Raw genomic sequence first — 22,514 nt, forward strand, 5'->3', positions numbered from 1 at the left:
TAGGTGGGGCTCGTCAGCCATGGAAGGCAGCCCATCTAGGAGAAGGAAAACTCCAATTTCAAACCTCCACTGCCTTGTGGCTATATCCACTCATGGAAAAGGCTTCAGGAGTTAACCTCGAGGCAAAATCCGGAGCTGGAGTCCCGAAGGCAGCATGTGTCGTTCTGCCAACTCCTGCGACATTGCTGGAACCAGCTGTATTGGCTCTTGCCTTTCCATTGGACCATTTCAGCAATGTGGAGAGGGGGGAATCTGCTGCTTGGGTAACAGTCTATCCTCCATATTACCTTACCCGGGCTTCATGCTCTGGAGAGGACACTCCTCGATTCAGAGCATGTTACCATAGTCTCTCGAGACTGAAGGATGCCTATGCAATGCAGGCTACACATTGCCCCCCCCCCAGCGAGCTGGGTACTCAGTTTACCGACCTCGGAAGGATAGAAGGCTGAGTCAACCTTGAGCTCTAACTTCCCACTACTTCCCTACAGAGGGAATGACGGGACAGCATAGAGGGCAATCTCTCCCCCTTACAATCCAGTGCTATTTCTTTTTTATGGCAAACCAATAAAGTGATATGTCACTTACCAATAAGTGCATTTTAAAATAAAATAAAATCCAGCTTCCCCTCATTTCCAATGGAGGGAGAAACAAAACAAGAGGTGGATGGGGGACAGGTGGAGACAAGGTGGAGGGAAATCTATTTTTCTTCATCGTGGCCTCTGTGAATGCACACAAAAGGGTTAAATTAGCACCTGCTCTGGACCTCTCGGAATCTTCTCAAGTAAGAAAAGTAACAAAGTTTTAGGTTGCCTGTAATGCGCATGCTCCGCCCACCAAAGCCTCAGTTCCATTTTTCCGCCGAGCGGTTTGGAACCTCTCTCATTGAGCTTGTTACTTAACCTATTTTTTCGACTGAATTTTACGGCTATTGAACTTGGAATTTCGTCTGACTACTATGTTTTCTGTTGCCCTGACCTTGGCAACCTGTTCCACCTACAGAGGATCTTATATTCGGGGACATAAACCAAGAAAGATCTCCACCACTTAGCCTAACATTTAACCAGCCTTAATGGATATTATCAAGTACACTTGGAACCAGCCATCCACGTCAACTCCTATATCTAGACGCACAGAGAATTTGTACTGCGTCCATGTGGATGACACCAATTTTCTTCTCAAACATCCTATCCACAACTCTCTCAGAGTTGAAACTAGCTGCTCAAGACCAACTGGAAAATCCCATGTAACTCCAATAAACATAGAGGGCAGAAAATTGAAGGTACTTGGAAGAAAAATTTATTCACTTATCTCATTCCTCTTCCGTGGGCTTACCAAAAACAACTTTGGCTACAGATATTACCGGCATTTAAGTTGGTTCCTGAGGACATAAGACAAGGTTTCCTGAATACATATGAAGAAGCCCAAACCATATCAAAACACCAGAGGTTATCTACCAGGCATGCGGCTGAAGCTGCATCCAAAGTCCTTATGTAAGCTGTCACCCTACGTAGACACGCATGGCTCAGGGCAGCTAACATAATGGAAGATGTTAAGACATGAGTAGAAAACTTACCTTTCGATGCCAAGGGCCTCTTCAGTGAAAAAACCGATGGAAATCTGGAGGAGCTACACAAAATGAAGAAAACAGCCAAGTCTTACTCCATCCAACCTCAGCCTAAATACAATAAATACCAATGGCGCAAACCATATACTCAGTATTCTCAACCTGCACAACAGTACACGTCCTTCAAGAACTTACCTCAATACAGATCTTCACAAACCTCTTCTTCAACTTCTAACTACCGTCCTCAGTCGACTTAGCATAGTCTTACAAGCCACCTACCAAAAAGTCCAAACAGTACCTTTGATTCCGTCATCGCACCATTTGGACAATACACCACAAGACTTCAACCTTTTCTAAAAAATTGGATGAGCATCACAAAAGACTCTTGGGTCTTAAAAATTATACAGTTTGGTTACCAGCTGGAATTTATAGAATATCCTCCTCTAGGGCAGGTCAAGCATACATCCGTCAATCCTGCTCTAAAAGAAGACGCCACATCTTTCCAGCGGCAATACATGTCTCCACAACAGACAATGTGTTGCCGGACAAGCTGAGTCGAATGACAGGCCAAATCCACAAGTGGGAGCTAAACGACAGAGTCACCGATGGGGGACTCCCATAGTGGACATGTTTGCCACTCATCGCAACAAAAAATGCAGTCTGTATGCTTCGAGGGCCAGGCACGGAGAGATCTCCCTCGGGGATGCATTCATGATACCTTGGACTTTTGACCTAGTATACCTGTTCCCACCAATTCCACTGGTGCAAAGGACTCTAATAAGGATCCGCCAGATGAGGGTGGAAGCGATACTCATTGCTCCCTACTGGCCTCGCCAGGCTTGGTTTGCCACACTTCTAGCGATGGCCTCCAACTTCACCAAGCTACCTCTCCTGCCAGATCTCCTGACACAGGATGCGGGCAAAGTCTACCATCCAGATGCAGAGACCATGCACCTGACAGCGTGGAGAATATCCCTGAGATCAAGGAGGTTCTAGATAAAGCTAGGAAGCCTTCCACCTCCCTCCTTTACAGCTACAAATGGAAGAACGTTTTGAAATTTGCTGAATCCAGACACCTCGTACTCTCTCGTACTCACCTTCCTTCCCGCCTTAATTGGAGCCTTCCGTCCTTGCAAGCATGTCCTTTTTTCATAGTTTTGAGTCTCTCTCTCTCGCGCGCGTGCACGCACCCACCCACCCTCAAGTTTTACATACATTTAAACAAGCTTGATGAAACCACCCGGTTCCTCTCTCACACCTTCCTTCCCGCCTTAATTGGAGCCTTCTCTCCTTGCAAGCATGTCCTTTTTTCATGGTTTTATGAAAGTCAGTCTCTCTCACACATAAACCCTCCCTCCCTCCCTCCCTCCCTCCCTAAATCTTCTACAATTTTACATTTAAACAAGCTTGATGAATCCACCCGTCCCCCTCTCGCGCCTTCCTTCCTGCCTTAATTGGAGCTTTCCCTCTTGCTTGCAGTCACGTCCGGCGGAAGTAGTAATTCACAAGCTGGATTGACTGCCCCGGGCTGTTCTACAGCAGTAAACAATAAGGCAGCATTATTTCCGATCTCTAGAAGAATTGATCTACAAGTGCCGCAACCCAGGAAGATAGCAGGAATAGGTGGCTTACAATCGTGCACTTTGAGGTTTGGCTGCGGGGGGTGGGAGTGGGGGTGGAGGTAGCGACACTCTGGTGACTTTTGGCTCACATGCCCATGGAGAGGTCTCCGTGTGCCAGCTGTGACATGCATGACATAGGTTCGCCATCACTGGCCTATACTTCTAGGCCCACCCCCTACTTCTTGACCTTCCTAACTAGAAAGAACAGGAATTTGCTGATGTTTTTCATTCCTGTTACCTGCTCCTTTTCTTATGTTTCAAATGTTTCTCTTTAACTGTTTTTCTTTTCACAAAAGAAAAATAGTTTTCACAAATAGTTGATTGGATATCTCAGTGAGAGGGTGCCTGGCTTCAGCACCAAAGGTCAAGTTTCATTCTCCATTGTTTCTTCTCCTAACATATGTAGCCTTGGGTAAGCTGCACAGTCCAGGAGCACACCCAGAAGAAAGGAACAGCAAACCACTTCTGAGTACTCTACAGCTGGAAAGGTTTGCCATAAATTGAAATAAAATTGAGGACAGATCATTGTTTTGTATTATTATATACAAAACCTGTATTTTGGGAGTGTGCTTCTGTACTTAAGAGGAAGCATAGTTCACTAGATTAGAGCAGCTGGCTGCATATCCAGAAGCTGAGAGCTTTGAATTCCCACTATGCCTCCAGAGGAGGGGCTAGCTCACCAAGATTTTGTTTTCTGTGCCTTGCAACCTGTGTGGCCTGGGGTAGCTGCAAATCCCTAGAGAACCACCACAGGAGGGGCAGTACAGTGGTGTCTCTACTTACAGATGTCTTGACTTGCGACCAATTCAAGTTATGACCCGCTCCGATTGCAAAATTTTGCTTTGACTTGCAACTGGCACTTTGAGATACAACCGGAAAAAGGCTCCCTCTCTCCTTTCCTGCCCTTTTTTAACCTTAGAGGTCATCTTAGGTTTAAAAAAAGTCTCCTCCTAGACGGATTAACGGGTTGTGCATTAGTTCCTATGGGAACTACAGTAATGCTTTGAGATACAACCAATGCCTTGAGATACAACCAAAAATGTCTGGAACGGATTAATCGTGTTTCAGTGTATTCCTGTGGGAAATGGTGCTTTGAGTTACAACCAACTTCAGTTACGACCATCATCCCGGAACAAATTAAGTTCACAACTCAAGCCACCACTTAGAAAATATGTAGAAAAGCCTGAGAAGGGTCATCATATTGGAATCAATTCATTGCACATAATTATTAAATGCTTATTTTATTGCTAATTTGAAGAGCAACGAGTAGTTTGCCTATTGATATGCAGTGTTTATGTGCAACATTCAATGTTGACAATGTGCAAAATTCTGCTGGCATAAAGTTACATGATGCCATTATTTAGTATCAGTAATATTTAATTTAAATGAATGGAAAGCTTCCTATCTCCCCATTCTAGGTTCTGAGGCTCCCCTAGGGCAGTGATGGTGAACTTTCTTGAGCCCAAGTGCCCAAACTGCAACACAAAATCAACTTTTTTTTTTCAAAGTGGCAATGCTGCAATTAAAACCCAAATGCTGAGGTTTTAGTTTAGAAAAAACAACTGCTCCTGCGCTGCAAGGGTTAAATGCTTGGTTGTTTTTTTTCCTACGGGTGGTATTAACAAATACTTACTGGTCCTTGAATCCCTCAGTGGGCAAGACCGGTAATGGTCGCCATTGCACCCCTCCGCTGAACCACTGCACCAGCAGAGGGGAGTGCCGAAATCTGGGATCGGAGGAAGGGTAAAGTATTTATGGCGACTTATGGCTCATGTGCCCACACAGAGGGATCTATGTGCCAGCTGTGGCACGCATGCCATAGGTTCACCATCACTGCCCTAGGGCTTCCTTCCACCCTGAGAAAGCCTTTCGAAGCCTCTGGATGCAGGGGAGGGGGCTTAATAGTATAAAATAGCCACTGGTTGGCCACTGCTGGGCAGTGATTTTTTTACTATTAAAGACTCTCTCAATCTCCAAGGCTCCAAAAGCTTCCTCAGGACAAAAGGCAGCCCTAGGAAGTCTGGGAACCTGAATCATGAGCACAAGAAGCTTTCAGTGCATTTAAATTAAGAATTCTTTTTGCCAGATGATACATCATCTCCTCTGCAGCATAACTTCACACCAACATGATTGTGGCCATTATACTGTATCACTAAAAGCTTGTGGGGGGGGGCAATAGCTTTCTGTTTTGCATTGTTATACAGATAATACAATTACATTTTAATACCATGTTTGTTCTTAAGATGATTCTGAGGCGACATATACCAAATTCTCTGTTCCAATTCTTGAGTTTCCTTGCAGGTGTTTTAGAGTGGTACCAAATGAAATTAACTTGAAATGATTGAAAAGTAGGATGTGTAGTTTCTGTTTATTTAGTAGTATTTGTTTCTGTCTCTGAGTCTCATATTTTTCACTGTTTTTGAGTGGAATTTTATTTAGAAAAACATTTCTGCAGTACTGAATTGACAAGTTCCTTTACACCAATTGAGTCTTTCAGTTGGCTGGAATCACTAGGTATCCTTGTGGCAAGAATTTCCAGTGTTCAAAATCTTCTGTTAAGAATTTGAAAAAAATACTCAGCATTTTGTATTTTCCCCTAGTTGTCTTGATTATTTATGAAATGTTTCTCTTGTTGTTCCTCAATCATTTGTACAGTTGTGAAGCCAGAACCACTTTTCGAAGAATGTTCTTAAAAATTCTCAAACTCTTATAAAACTATATGAAAACAATTTTATTAGTGAAAGCTCTATGCACATGTTGAAAAATAACAATCTGATCTCTCCCTAGAATCAGAGAATAATTGAGTTGGAAGGGGGCTATAAGGCCATTGAGTTCAATCCCCTGCTCAATGTAGGAATCCAAGTCAAAGCAGATCTGACAGATGGTTTTCCAATTTTCTCTGAAATGCCTCCAACGTTGGAATGCTCACCACCTCCCAAAATAATTGGTTCCATTGTTGTATTGCTTTAACAAGAAGTTTTTCCTGATATTCAATCTAAATCTCACTTTAGATTGAGTATTAGGAAAATACTTTCCCCCCAGTATATTCTGTATTAACATTTAAATACAATCTAGTATTTTTTAAAATTATAAATGTATTTATACTACTAGACATGGATTATTAGAAATGCAGCATTTTTCCATATATAAGATGGCCCATGTATAAGATGCCCCCCTACTTTTCCAACCCAAATTAAAAAATCAATATTTTAAACATAAAACAGAACACATTTTTATGTAGTAATTAGGTAATATTTGCATACCAGTACTGTCATATTATGCATCACACTTAGCTTTGAGCATATCACTTTATTCAGCCTCTGGACTCAGAACATCATCAGTCCCTGTTGCATCTGAGCACTGGCTACACATTCCACCTCCATCAAGGTGTGTTCCAGTTGGTTTGTTCGGCATCAGCTGATGTCAGTTACATAAGGCTCATGATTGAAGGAAGTTAAATCTCGTGACTGTAGAAACTGAGCCTCATGATTGGAGGCAGCGAAGCTTCATGATTGAAGGAAGCCTGTTTGCAAATTAAGGTATAGGCAGTTTTGCAATCTGACGGTTGTCTCCTCAGCTTACTTCCATGTATAAGATGACTCAGTTTTTAGTCTAAAGATTTTAGATGAAAGTATTGTCTTATACACAGAAAAATACAGTAGATATAACTGCTGTTGGTTATTTTAAGTGAGAGTTCAATGGACAGTAGTTTTATATTGCACACTGTATTTGATTTTTAGGGTAAGAGAACATCGGTTTTAAATATTAGGTTTAAATGATTATTTTAAAGCCATGCTTTAATTATTTGCAAACAGCTTAGTTGAAGGAGACCTGTGTGTAAGCTGGAGCAGATATACAGTGGTGGCTCAACTTACAAACATAATTGTTTCTGGAGCTCCGGTCGTAACTCGAAATCGCTGTAAGTCGAAGCGCCATTTCCCATAGTAACGCATTGAAATGTAATTAATCCATTCCTGCCGAAGAAAAAATTCACACCAACCCCCCCCAAAAAAAACCACACATAAAAATACTGCAAGACCCATCGGAAATGCATTAATCCATTCCAGCCAAAGGAAAAGAAGAAAGAAAAGCAAACAAACTGAAAGTCCTATCGGAAACGCGATTAATCTGTTCCAGCCGAAGGGGGGGGGGGAGAAAAGCAAACAAACCCTTCAGAAATGCAAAAAAAGCAAAACGCAAACAAACCCTGCAAGACCCATCGGAAATGGGGGGAAAAACACAAAAAAACAAACAAACCCTGCAAGACCCATCAGTAATGGGGGGGACGGGACAAAAAGCAAACAAACTGCCCAAGACTCATTGAAAATGGAAAAAAACATAAAACAAACCAACCCTGCAAGACCCATTACAGCATAGAAACATAATCCCACCACTCAGCCCAAAACCACGCTGCAAAACCCACCCAGAACAGTTTTTAAAAAGTAGAAAGCAGCACCCTGCCTTACCAGGCAGTTCAAAGCCTCCTCCGATCACACACACTCTAACCACTGGGGTGAAAGAGCTACAAAGAAGCAGCCGCTTTGCCTGCCAACAGTTAGCAATTTGAATTCCCCGCCTTTTCCCCCTGCCTTTTTCTTTTTGTAACTCGAAGTTTCAGTTGCAAGTAAAAGCAAAATTTTGTGACCAGAGCTGGTCATAACTTGAAATGGTCATATGTCAGGATGTTTGTAAGTCGAGGCACCACTGTAGATCTCTAAACACTTTTTAGTGTCTGTGGGGAACAGGCTTTAATTGAGGCAGTTGCGCTTGGCAGTAAGTTGATGACATCTCCCGCATCCCCAGAACAGTGAAGAAAATTTTAAATGAGGGGATTTCTGTGAGCAGACATGGTTCATGGACACAAAGAGTTCAATACTTTTGCCTAACACTTCTGTTCAAGTTAGAATGGTAACTTCTGACAGTTGCCTTATAATGTCTGTCTAAAAAAAGAAATACAAAAGAAAGAGTATTTTCCCCCCAAGTATTTAACTGAAGATTGTGAACACCGGAAATTATTGCCACAAGGGTACTTAGTGATTCCAGCCAACTGAAAGATGCAGTTGGTGTAAAGGAACTTGTCATTTCAGTATGCCAGGAATGTTTTTCTCTAAATAAAATTCCACTCAAAGACAGTGAAAAATATGAGGCTTAAAGACAGAAACAAATGCTACTAAATAAACAGCAGTTATACATCCTACTTTTCAGTAATTTCAGATGGATTTCATTTCATTTTATTTTGATTTTAAGTTAGGAGATTCAATCATAACACTCCTGTGTTATATCTTTTATTTTTTAGTGTCACTACATATTGATACTTAATTTAACGGGTTTCTCCTATTTCTACTTTTTTTAAAAAAGCAACTCATTGAACATGAGTAATTTAAACTTGGATTGGTATAGGATTCTTAAAGAATTTTAGCTAGTATTGCACTGGGAATGAGCACTGGTATTTATATTAATGAAAGGAAAAGAAAGATATTGCTGTCTGATCAGTTTATTTCCAATCACGGTTGTTCCTGGTATCATGTCAGAAGTTCAGATTTATTGAACTCTGGGGCTTTGGTTCTGTACTATTTATTTAAAACTTCAGTTTTACGAATGTTTACGAATAATTTTGTTCTCCAGTCCCATTGAGAAAGTATACTGGTCAAAATCCTACTTTTCCCCCTTACCGTGTAATGGAAAACGTCATGGTGAATACAGTGGTGCCTCGCTTAGCGAGCGCTCCATTTAGTGACAAAATCACTTTGCAATGAACTTTTTGCGATCGCAAAAGTGATCGCTTTGCGATGTTCCCTATGGGGGAATTTTGCTTTGCAATGATCGGTTCCCCGCTTCGGGAACCGATCATCGCAAAGCGACCATTTTCGCACAGCTGATCAGCGGTTTCAAAATGGCCACCAGGTAAACAAAATGGCCACCTGCTGTTTTCTGGGACAGATTCCTCTCTTAAAAGGCACCGAAAATGGCCATGCTATGGAGGATATTCACTGAACGGTGAGTTTTAAGCCCCTAGGAACGCATTAATCAGGTTTTAATGCGTTTCGATGGGCTTTTTAATATCGCATAGCGACGTTTTCGTTCAACAGCGATTTTTGCGGGACGAATTAACGTCGCAATGCGAGGCACCACTGTACTTTAGGCAAATGAATGAGATGAAAGATTGCATTTTGGCCAGTAAGATTAGTGGCAGTCTTAGTTTAATGTAGCTAGAGAAGACCCAGCAGAATGTTTGTTGCCTGCCTCCTGGTCTAAGAGTATGGCTTAATAAGAAGCTGGCAGCATATACCAAGATCCAGGTCTATAAAGCCTGTGTCCTGAGCATACTCCTGTACTGCAGTGATCCCTGGACCCTTTGTGCACGGCAGGAGAGGAAGCTACCTAGCCCACCTAGTCCAACCCAAGCTGCAAAACCCCTGTACAGTGGTGCCTTGTTTTATGATTGCCTCGCATTATGACGAAACCACATTATGACGATCTGAATGGGGTTTTTTCGCTTTGTGATGATCGGTTCCCTGCTTCAGGAACTGATTCTTCGCAAAACGACGATTTTAGAACTGCTGATTGGCGGTTTCAAGATGGCCGCCAGGTAAACAAAATGGCCCCCCGCTGTTTTCTGGGATGGATTCCTTGCTGCATAGGCACTGAAAATGGCCACCCTATGGAGGATCTTCGCTGGACGGTGAGTCTCCTGCCCACTGGAATGCATTGAAGGTGTTTCAGTGCATTTCAATGGGCTTTTTGTTTTCGCATTACGACTTTTTCGTTCTACAGCGATTTTGCTGGAATGAATTAACGTCATAATGTGAGGCACCACTGTACAGTAAATACAGTGTACTCACCCAGAATAGGTGATCTCTCTGTTTTAAAAAAGAAAGTCAAAAATCCATAAATCAAATTTTTTTAAAAAACGCAAAAAAACCCACCACACATTATGTACAATACAGTACCAGGCAGTACAAGGAAGTCTGAAGTCTCTCTCCGTATCCACACTCTCTAACCTCTGGGACGAGCGCGGTAGCAGACAAGCAGCCTCTTTGGTGGCCAACAATTAACTGAAAGTTAAAATTTCCCGCTTTCCTCGCCTTCTTTGCTTTTTTTCTGTTTGTAAGTCGAAGCTCCGTTCGCAAGTCAAAGCAAAATTTTTCAACCATAGCTGTTCATAAGGCGAAATGTTCATTGGTAGGGGCATTGGTAAATCGGGGCACCACTGTAGTAAAAAACCCTATTTCTTAGGTAACTCTCATTCAGTCACTGGAAAACAATACAAATTGTTATTAAACAATTCTGTCAAAGCATAAGCAAAAAGATTTGTAAATAAGTCACATCACATTTCTTACCCAATTTTTTCCCAGCAGAGCTGTCTCCCCTGTTTGTAAAAAGCAGGTGGATGTGTGTTTTGGAGATGTCGTCCTAAACATGAGGAAATCTCTATTCTTATACATTCTTTGTGTCTTAAAAACAACAACAATGCAACTGGGTTTTGGCTTTCCCGTGGGTAAGCAACGTCAGTTTGTCCAGACAGCTTTGTGTCGACTCAGCTGGGATATGAGTCAGCTAATAGCCAAAATGGCCGCCGGAGCAAAAACATCGCTGGAGGGGGTGAGTTTATACACTTATTGGAACGCATTAAACTAAGTTTAATGCGTTCCAATAGGTTTTCCTGCCCCGCACAGCGATGTTTTCGTATAGCGAAGGTTAATCCGGAACGGATTAACCTCGCTATACGGGGCACCACTGTATTTACATGATGTTTGCCACACTTGCTTTCTACATCTCCAGGACTACACAATTTAGAAAATCAGCCCATCTCTTCGTGTGTTCCAGGGGATCTAGGAAAGACATGTCCCTCTCCTCCTAGCAGTTGGTCACTGGGTTACGGAGTGCATCTACTTGGCCTGTGATCTTGCTGTGTCCCTCAGCCACAGGGGCCCAAATCTTACTCAACAAGATCAGTTCCATCCTCAGCAGCCGCCTTTCGCAGTATTCCTCACATCTGTCAAGGCACAACCTGAGCAGAGCCATCAGCGTTAATCAGGCACTACTGTCTCAACCTGACGTCCCACAAAAATACCCATTTTGGCAGAGTAGTCCTTCCATCTGGGCTACAGTGACCTCCACCACTGATAATTCAGCTTGTAATCTCCCATTAGTATGATCCACAGAGACTAGAAGGCACAAACCCATTAATGTAATTCCACAGATGACCACTTTAAGAACAAGTCACACCATAGTTACATCAAAGGTAACCAATCTGTCATTCCCCTTGCCTTCTGTCCTTAAAGTGTCATTAATTCCTGAGGTCTAGTAGGTATATAGGGGTGGGATTGGCATCCGCTGCAATATTCTGTATGTTTCCTATGTACAGTTTTCTGCAACTATTTCTTTCTTTCCCTGGTCCAAGAGAGATTATATATTTCTACATTTGCAGCTCCACCATTTATTCTGTGAAAGCTAATAGTTCTCTATTTTTATACTTGTTTCATTGCACTACAGTCATCAAGACAAATGTTAAATTGCTGGTCCTGGAATATTTCTTGATCTGGCATAACTTTTGCTCTTGAGGGTATGGGATGAGGTTTCATACTTCCATATAAAGGATTACCTGTGGTGATGTAGGGTCATCGGGGGTGGGGGTTCTGTTGCAACAGTAGCTAGAGAATCTTACCATCTACCTCAGAGGAGATCCTGGGTCTGGATCCAGATAATTTGTTATCTGCTGCTGCTGCTGATTTCTTAAAAGTGGTGTGTGGCTAGGCTCTATAGTGAAATCATTAGGCAGAGAGGTAGTGCTGATGTGGAAATTAATTTAAGAATTCTCTTTCTTCTGTTAGAAAAATGCAAATTTAACAGATTCTCAGACATAAACAAATGAGGATTAACGATGTACATGTTTCTCAGTAATAGTTGTTTAGTCAGGTCTAATATTAATGACAAGAGACAAATAGAATAATATCTGGGACATCGAATAAATTGAGAACTATCATGAGTATAATTTTTGATTTTAAATATTTACTTAGATTAATGTGAGGATTGTTCTTTCAAAAAGTGCTTCCTTGATATTAACTCTTAAAGATTTTTAGCTTCAACCATAAGTACTTTCAGAATTAATCTTGTGAATGTCTGTTAATTCTCCACATGTACTGTATATTTGAATTGTTTTGGTTTGATAAAGATTAGTATTCAAATCCTCACCTATAATAAGTGTAAACGTAGCATTAACTTGGGATAGGAAACAGCATATACGTTGTAGCAGCTTATTTTTTTACAAATGTATTATTAACTCTTTTCAAAAGGTAGCGTAGGTATGTGTTTGTGTAATATACCTAAAATAGAATTGAAACCAAATATGTTTCTTTTTCTTCCCTTCTAGGCCCTTGATGAGCCTCCATATTTGACAGTGGGCACTGATGTAAGTGCAAAATATAGAGGGGCCTTCTGTGAGGCTAAGATCAAGACAGCCAAAAGACTAGTTAAAGTCAAGGTATGTAGGTATATATGACATCTAATATAACAAAAATACTTTGATGTATATGAGAGGTGGGAATGTGTATTCTTGCAGTTATTGTTGGGTAGTATCTTCCATCAGTCCCAGTTAGTGCAGCCAGTAGTGAGATATGGAAGGATGATAACGTCTAAAGACCGGCAAGTTCCCCATCCCTGCAGAGCAGTCCAGTATATATGCAGAGCAGTCCATTTTACAGATCCTAAACTACAGAGAGTAAACAAAATATCTCCTTCCCTGAAAGTGAGTGCTATAGATCAATCTGCTACGAGGTAGAGACTCATAAGAACTTAAAATTGTTTGTGTGGGAACCAAATGTAAACAGCAGCATAGTAGCATTAGTATTTTTTTTCATGGCTGCTAAGGTTGAAAATGTGAATCAGTTAATATGCTTAGTTCATTATTCGTATTCTAAAAATCTGTACTGTCAAATTAGCAGATCAGTTATAATTTTTGCAATCAGAAATTGTACCATCAGACTTTGTTTGAGAAGATAACTGCTAAATATGAGGGAGTAGTACTTTTTCAATGCAATTTAAAATAAATGTGTCATTTTCCATCAAGTAAATATTGGCAGTTTTGCAAATTTACCCAGATAAGAAAATCCACTGATGTTCATAAAAATAGCGAAAACAAATAATATATTGCTTTGAAAGTAACGGCAGTAATGATAATAATTAAAGAAACCAAAAAAATCCTGGGACACTTACATTGTGGCTATCTTGAAGGCCATGATGAAATAGCACATGAAATATGAAGGTATCAGCTAGTCAGAGCATAATGGATAGCAAATGTAGAAGAGAAATTATATTAAAAAATTGAAACCTCCTGTGGTCCAGCATTCTTCCCAGTCTTGCTTATTTGAATAGGGTAAATTCCCAACTATAGAAGAAATGCATATATGCCGCTTTAGTTGTGAGTTTAGGATTCCTTAGACAGCTTCAGTAAAGTCCAAGAAATGTTTAGAAAGATCCTCCAAACAAAAAGTTCAAAGGGTTTTCGATAATAACCTTCATAATATGAATACAGTAGGCACCCCCATATCCTCTGTGGATTGGTTCCATTGCCCCCTGTGGATACTGAAAACTATGGATAATAGCAAGCACTATGTATATAGCATGATAAAGGGGGGGGGGGGGAACCGGACATTATTTTCACATGCATCACTAGAACTAGGCAGGGACCATGCCATGTATTCTTCACTAATAAGTATTCATATCATGGTCTCTGACTCCATCTGATGGCCTCTTATGGTAATAAATGTGAAAATAGTTTTTCACGATTTTTTCTTTTAATATTTTAAATATTTTTCAGACTGTGAATAAGTGAAATAGTGGTTACTGATCCCGTGAATACAATGGTCATACTGTAAAATTAAGGAAATAATAAAGGCCTATCATAAGATACAGCAAGAATGAAAAATGGAGAGGTTCAAAACAAAAGTAGTTTACAACTTAGAAGATAGTGTAATTAAGACTAAAAAGAATAATTAAGTTAAGGAAAGAGCAATAAAAATTAACTAGAGTGAAATAGCCATCTCTCCATTTTGGGGAAATTCAAAAGCATCAGAACAGAGTATAGGGACAATCATCACCCAGCAACACTGCTATACCTCAAGCAGAGATATACAAAACCCTTTTGTTTTTGGTAACACCCTAAAACTTATCTATAGGCTGCTATGAAGTGAAAAATCAGATCCTGCTTTGTACTACAAGTGGTATTGTCCAATCTTTAATTTAAATCGTAATCATGAGAAATTTTAGCTGTAGAACAATGTATGACAACACACAGGAGGTCAACAAGCAAGAATAAAATAGATTCAGGGAAACATTATTCTCTCTCTGTGACAGAGTTTTAAGATTTTAAAATGTGAAAAGAATAAAGAAATAATAAAATCCATAACCTGCAGTAATACATGTATTTTAATGCAAAATATTTTAGAAATCAACCATCAGTTATGGTGTACTTGCTTTGTCTTATTTCACAACCAGACTGATGACAGGCAAGCTTTCATTTTCAAAACTTATTCTTAGTTTGGAGTACTTTCCAGTATAAGAAAACACAGGTGTTGTTCAAACATTCTTCATCAGTGTGAGGGTTCTGTGGTTACCCCAGGCTTATCGGACACAAACACCGGAGGCGCGTGTTCTTGAAAAACAGAACTAGGGTTTATTGGAACGTCAAATAACGAAGTGTCAACATTAAACTTGTCAGTAGTCTTTTCTCTCGCCGCCAACGGGTCAAACGAGGGTATCCATGCATCTTGTAAAAAGGGGTTGAAACTCAGGTCATACCAAGGTCCCTTAGAAAACGGGTTAGCTTCTCCCAGTCCTTCAGCTTCAATGTCCACCTCAATTAAGGTTAAGGTCTCCTCATCTCCCCTCTCCAGGTCGAAGGGGTCGGCTCCCTCTGAATAGGGATCCCAGGGTCCGGTAAATACCTCCTCCAGTGAGCCTCCTCCAGACGCCATGCTCTCCTTTCCCTCTCTTCTCTCTCTACCTTCTCCTTTTCCTCCTTCAACCACCTCCTCCACTCTCTAGCTTCTGATTCACCCCAATAAGATGGTCTGGGGGGGTAAACCTCTTCTTCGGTAGTCTGCCTCTTCCCGAGGCACCCTGACCTTTTCACATCTCCCTCTCCAGGGATCCTCTACCCAGATTAATTCCCAACCCCCGGGTATCTTGTCTTTCTCCCCCTTTATCTCTCCATGCCCCGCCTCTACCAACGGTCGCTCCTCCACCCGGGTTCCCGCCTTTTCTGTCCCTGTTTGAGTGGCCACCGACAGTTTCATCACACCCTGTTCTAACTCACAGGTATCTACACCCTGATGTCTGATCGCAACGCGGGTAGTTGTAGATGCTGTTTGAGTCTCCTCCCTCTTAAATGAGGACGACACTCCGGCGAGTGCCTCTATAGCCTCGCCTCGGGTCTCACAATCAGTTCAAGTGGAAAGGGGTATTCTTTGTATTTCAGTGTTTTATGGCTGGGGCTGATCTCATGGTACTGAATATCATTCCCAATGATAGATCCATAGCTTCTTATTGTCTCTTCTCATGTCCAACAAAGTTAAAAAAATTAATCAAGAATTCCATTTACTCAGGTTTTTTTAATTCATAGGAATTCAGAGAAAAGCTTATAACTCACAAGAGGTCCAGATCTTTTTAACTCAAAGCTGCTGGGCCTTTTCCTTGTTCACAGCACTTAGTGATTTAAAAAAATGAGTCCAAATTCTTGTCCTCTCTTCCATCTGTACATCCATGTCTCTGAGTCTCATTAGCTACTGAAAGGGACTTGGAAAGCTATTTAAAAATGCTTGAAGGATAGTATCCATTGATCTCTAATGTTACATTCTTTGCCGGACCATATAGTCTTCATTTTCAGAAAACTAGATTTCCTTAAGCCAAGGCATGATGCACACATTATCCAATATGCATGCTCTTGGCATATCTCTTGATAGGTTATATCCAATATTATTATAATGTGAAAATGGCAAGGGTGGCCATTGATTGGTCATTGTGCAGTTGTTACCAAAACAAGCAGAACAAAATAGCACCTACCATAATTAAATAACAATGTGCTTGTCTTTGTGAAATATATTGCATGATACTTTTTGAAGTGGCTTAAGAAGCCACTATCACATACAACTGTTTTTGGGTTTGACACTTGTGCATAGATGAAAATGGAATGGAAGTAAGAAGTTGAAGTTTGTACTAACAGAAGGAGACCATCAGATACAATCTTAACTGAGAGATGGTCCTGATAATGGCTATCTTCCAAAAATGGGCTCTAATTATATTAGTTAAGAATTACTGAAAAACAAGGAGGGTTCAGTTTATAGCTAACTTGTTGCTGCTATTCAGTTGGTCGGCACTCAGAATTTTAAGTTTGCTAGGCAAGAACAAGTTTGTCATTAGACATAAGAGATGTTGCAGTGCTCTGAACTGATTATTACTCAAGGATGTGTTAGGAAAAGCTATTTTGTGGGTTTAGTGAATAACCTATTGGTATAGGTTTCATCATTATAAAATATTGTCTATGCTGAGATTTGACACTGTTTAATTTAATTGGTTGCCAACACTAGTAGTTTCATTTATTAGAGAAGGTGGTGTTTTCATGATTCAGCCTGAAATGCTCATATGTCATGGGATTCACTGAAATATGTCTGCACAGTATCATCATAACAAAAATGTAATATAGGCAACTCTATGTATGTTTAATCTCATTCAAATGATTTTATTTTTAGTTATTATGTTTCTGTGCTACCCTTCAAAGATTGCAAGGAAATCTACAGGTAGCAAATCCATTATACTCTAATTAATCAATACAGTGGTGCCTCCACTTACGAACGTCCCTACTTATGACCAATTCGACTTACAACCAGCTCCGTCCACAAAATTTTGCTTCTACTTGCAACCGGAGCTTCCACTTACAAACAGAAAAAGGCAGGGGGAAAAGGCAGGAAATTCAAATTGCTAACTGTAGGTGGCAAAAGAGGCTGCTTCTTTGTAGCTCTTTCGCCCCGGCAGTTAGAGAGAGTGTGTGGTCGTTGTAGGCTTGGAACTGCCTCCTTCGGCCTCAGAGTGAGCATGTGTGTGTTTGCAGGGAGGTAAGGTGTTGTTTTCAGCTTTTTAAAAACTTCTGGGTGTTTTTGCAGCGTGGTTTTAGGCTGGGGGGGTTATGTTTCTGTGCTGTAATGGGTCTTGGGGGTTTGTTTGTTTGTGTTTTCCCCCCATTTCCAATGGATCTTGGGGGTTGGTTGCTTTTTGGGGTTCCTCCCCCATTTCTGATGAGTCCTGCATGCTTCCCTTGCTTTTCCTTTGTTTTCTGTGCATTTCCGGCTTTGTCCCTCTGTTCGCTGTGCATTTCCAATCTGCTTTGTTTGTTTTCTGTGCATTTGCAATGGGCCTTGAACACTTGATTGCTTTGCTCCCCCCCCCCCCTTTGGCCAGAAGGGATTAATCACATCTCCAATGAGTCTTGCAGTGATTTTTTTGTGATTTTTTTCTTTGGCTGGAACGGATTAATGGGGTTTCAATGCATTCCTATGGAAAATATTGCTTCGACTTATGACCATTTCAATTTATGTTCATCTTCTGGAACAGATTATAGTCATAAGTGGAGGCAGCACTGTATTGGTTAGGCTGAGAGTGATTTATCCAAAGTCAACTAATGAGCTACATGCCTGAACCCAGATTTGAATAAATCCTTCCTAGGTCCAGGTCCAGTTTATTGTTATTTCCTGTCAGGTTGCATCTCACTTATAGTGGCCATAACAGATTTTCAAGTTATGTGAGATATTTAGGGACGGGTTGCACCATTACCATCCCCTAGTAGGTTTTAGTGTTGAAACAGGAATTCAAGCAGGCCTCCTCAGTCTTACTCAATAATTCTTTCCACTAGGCCATATTTTTTCAGATAAGTTAACTGGTTTTTAAAAAATATATAATATATACTTATAATATTTTAGATTATTTCTCATACCCCCCATATATCACTATACTTCGGTACTTCAAAATTAAGAAACTGAAAGGAGGAAGCAAGGAGGCCATCTAATATATATATTATGACTTTTAGTGGCATAATCAGACATTACTATAGGCCAACATTTTGTTGTTTAGCATAGTAAAATGCACTAAAGTAGGTCCACTGAATCAATGAGGATTTAGTGAGTCAGTTACTTTTCCATAAATTCTACTGATTCAAATGTGCTTACTCTAAATGTGACTTGCTATGCTAAAGTCACAGTGAGAGTAAGTTCAAGTTGAATCAATGGAACATGGAGGAGTTGACTTGCCAATTCCCCATTGATTCAGTGGGCCTACTCTAGTGCAATTTGCTGCTCCAAGCAACAGGATTTTGGCCACTAACTTCTTAAACTCAACATTAAAAGTATGGCACATGCTTACACTCTTCCTAATGCATGGCTTTAATTTTCTTTGAATTGTGTGTTCCAGGTAACATTCAGGCATGATTCGTCAACTGTAGAAGTTCAAGATGATCACATAAAAGGTCCTTTAAAGGTAATATAGTTGAACAATTAGAGAAAATAAGTATACTTTAGTAATTTTATGAAATATGTAATTATCAAATGGTTCAACTGCTCAGCATCAAAATTACCTGCTGAAATACAAAATATATTTATTAATTATGCTTGATAGAATAGTTCATATAGTATTAAAATTGGACTGCATTATTTTGATCTACAGAATGTAGGAGAACATAAACTTTCTAGCATAGTATGTGTGCTGATCATAATAAATGTGGGTTGAGATGCAAAGGATCACACAGTGTTCTGAGAGGCATCAAAGATTTTTCTGGCTTCTTCTTCCTGCTGCAGCCTCTCCAGCCCTTACCTTAGAAAATACACTTTTGGGGGATAGGGAAGAGCACAGAATATTGTGAAGTTAAGTGCGTATGTGCACAAATGCATTTGTGTTGATAATTTGTAATATGTATGATCATCCCAATTCCAAAGAAGGGCCGTGCCAAAGAATGCTCCAACTACCGTACAGTTGCACTCATTTCACTATCAAGGTTATGCTCAAAATCCTCCATGGTAGGCTTTCAGCAGTATGTGGACCGAAAACTCCCAGAAGTACAAGCTGGATTTCAAAGGGGCCAAATTGCTAACATGCACTGGATTATGGAGAAAGCCAGAGAGTTCCAGAAAAATATCTACTTCTGCTTCAGTGACTACGCAAAAGCCTTTGACTGTGTGGACCACAACAAACTATGACAAGTTCTTAAAGAAATGGGAGTGCCTGACCACCTTATCTATCTTCTAAGAAATCTATATGTGGGACAGGAAGCAACAGTTAGAACTGGATATGGAACAACTGATTGGTTCAAAATTGGGAAAGGAGTACGGCAAGGCTGTATATTATCTCCCTGCTTATTTAACTTATATGCAGAATACATCATGCAAAAGGCCGGACTGGAGGAATCCCAAACCGGAATTAAGATTATCGGAAGAAATATCAACAACCTCCGATATGCAGATGACACCACTCTGATGGCAGAAAGTGAGGAGGATTTAAAGAACCTCTTAATGAGGGTGAAAGAAGAGAGTGCAAGAACAGTCTGAAGCTCAACATCCAAAAAACTAAGATCATGGCCATTCCTGGCAAATAGAAGGGGAAGATATGGAGGCGGTGACAGATTTTACTTTCTTGAGCTCCATGATCACTGCAGATGGTGACAGCAGCCATGAAATTAAAAGATGCCTGCTTCTTGGGAGGATAGCGATGACAAACCTAGACAGCATCTTAAGAAGCAGAGACATCACCTTGCCAACAAAGGTCCACGTAGTCAAAGTTATGGTTTTTCCAGTAGCGATGTATGGAAGTGAAAGCTGTACCATAAAGAAGGCTGACCACCGAAGAATTAATGCTTTTGAATCGTGGTGCTGGAGGAGACTCTTGAGAGTCCCATGGACCGCAAAGAGAACAAACCTATCCATTTTGAAGGAAATCAAGCCTAAGTGCTCACTCACTGGAAGGACAGATCCCGAAGCTGAGGCTCCAATACTTTGGCCATCTCATGAGAAGAGACTCCCTGGAAAAGACCCTGATGTTGAGAAAAAGTGAAGGCAAGAGGAGAAGGGGACGACAGAGGATGAGATGGCTGGACAGTGTCATCGAAGTGACCAGCATGAATTTGACCCAACTCTGGGAGGCAGTGGAAGACAGGAGGAACTGGCGTGCTCTGGTCCATGGGTTCATGAAGAGTCGGACACGACTTAACAACTAAACAACAACAACAACATGATCATACTTATGAGGAAATGGCTTTTACTCAAGTATCTCAGACAGTTACCTGTATAATATTTTATAATACTACAAAACACTTCTTCTGTTGAAGAAAAAGATAGGGGGCAGGTGGAAGTCCATAGCCCACAGACCAAATACTTCAATGCTTTAGCTTTGGCTAGCAAGATTATTTTGTGTATTTCTTCCCCATTTCAATTCTGCATCCCTGCTTCCAACCCCAATGCCTTAGCACCACCTCCAAACACCGATGATAAGGTTATGAATTCTCCTTCCATCATCCTATTGTCAGCAGCAACAACTGGCAGTTCTGCCTGGTCCACTGCTTGTTGTTAGGTGTTGCCACCACCATTGCTACTGCTGAATCCACATCATGTGCTTGCTTCAAGCTTCATTAATAAATATTATAAAGGCATGGCCAAACTTGTCTTTGCTGAGGAGCACCCCATGGCAATCTCTTCTAGAACTCAAGACACTAACTATATGGTCTCCACTCTAACTTTTTTGGAAGATTCTTTACTTTGTACAGTATGACACAAAGATATATTGTGTTAAGTTTTATGGTGTTTCAGAAAAGGAATTGTGAGCAGAAATTGCCCTTGAACTAAGCATGGCAGGCTTGACTTCACTGAAATGCTTTGTTCCTCTAACTGTTTCCTTATGTTGTTGACTGAAACTTGGCAGTGACCCACCTAATAATACCAAATGCTGAAAATATTTCTTTACACTGCTGAAAAATATTAAGTGTTTCATAGAAAACAATGAGTGGTACCTAAGGTCTCGCCATTACCATTAAAAGGTAGAGTAAGTGCAGTCCCTGTGATGGGAGAAAATATAGCTTTCCTTTTGTTCTCTCCAACATTAATTGCTCCTTTCCTGTGAAGTCTACAGAGAGCACAAGAATGGAGATAATAGTAAGAGAAGATGACTGTTAATGAAAGAATTATGTGAATTTAAAATGGAATGGTTTAAAAGAAAGGTTCAAATGTGATTTCTTCCTTCCTGCATCCAAAAAAATCTTAAGTGTAGGTTTCCCCCTTTAATCTTTGAGATGCAGAGAAGTTGAAAAAATTGTGTACCGTACTGGATACTAGTTCAGTCTTTTGGGACTCAGAATTCAGTACCTGACTTTTGCTTTAGAGACTCTTAGTGTGGTGAATAACTTAACCATTAGCTCTTGTTCACCATCTGCTGGCAGTAAGGAGGTAGTAAATAGAGTGATCAGTTTATCTGAAGAGTACCTTGCAGAGGGCATTTGGTGATTAAAAGCTGTAAACCTGGCCATATTTTTAGCTGTTCATTTTGGCAGCTATACTCAGCAGAGTATAACAGATTGTGTCAGCCGTAATGGTGCTGTATTACATTGCTCTGCCTCTCTCTGGGAACTGCTTTTTCTAAGAACTTCTCAATTTTTTCTTGCTGTATTAGATGCAGCAAGACTACATAGTGTGTCTGTGCCATACTAGTACTGTAGACTAAATTCAGAACATTTCCCAGAATTGTTTGCTACAGAATGTTGTAGTTAGACATCTCTCTCTCTCTCTCTCTCTCTCTCTCTCTCTCTCTCTGTCTATCTATCTGTCTATCTGTCTATCTGTCTATCTATCTGCATATGTATCATTCTAAGTTTTCCAAGGGTCTAGATACCATAAGTTTTAGAACTGCAGAAATTCTGTCACATATGAGGTGAGCCTGGCATGTGAAGGTTCAGGACTAACCAAAGGTTCATGAAAGGAAAGTGGTTCCCTCTTCCAAGAAATAACCATGGGACCTAGTGAACCATGGGGATCCCGTTTCTATAGGAAGGGAATTTTAGCTGTCATCTCAAATCTCTGACAGGGAATAGTAGGAATTGCTAGTCTGTTGTCAGGCAACAGTTCTTGGAGTTGACTGAGCTCTTGAAAATGCCAAACATGGTAGATTGCTATTTCTTTTCTGCATGACGAAAAAGAGGAGTGTGCCTACTGTCTTTCAGTCACTGCTTATAGGAGCTCCTTGGGATAATGGCTAGAAGCAAATTGCTCACCCAAACTTTTTCTTATGGGGAGAAGACAGTA

General features: G+C 40.6%; 1 protein-coding gene across 8 annotated transcripts in view; it reads left to right on the plus strand.

Annotated features, from left to right (window-relative positions):
- ARID4B (AT-rich interaction domain 4B) overlaps positions 1-22,514 on the plus strand; it is a 127,612-nt gene that overhangs the window by 38,014 nt on the left and 67,084 nt on the right. For all 8 annotated transcript variants that reach the window (XM_078383141.1, XM_078383144.1, XM_020786983.3 and 5 more), the window contains 2 exons: positions 12,560-12,670; positions 18,646-18,711. In XM_078383141.1, the coding sequence (XP_078239267.1) occupies positions 12,560-12,670; positions 18,646-18,711 (177 nt within the window). The remainder of the gene's footprint in view (positions 1-12,559; positions 12,671-18,645; positions 18,712-22,514) is intronic.

The sequence above is a fragment of the Pogona vitticeps genome, chromosome 1 (genome assembly GCF_051106095.1).
Source record: "Pogona vitticeps strain Pit_001003342236 chromosome 1, PviZW2.1, whole genome shotgun sequence".
NCBI classification, from domain to species: domain Eukaryota; kingdom Metazoa; phylum Chordata; class Lepidosauria; order Squamata; family Agamidae; genus Pogona; species Pogona vitticeps.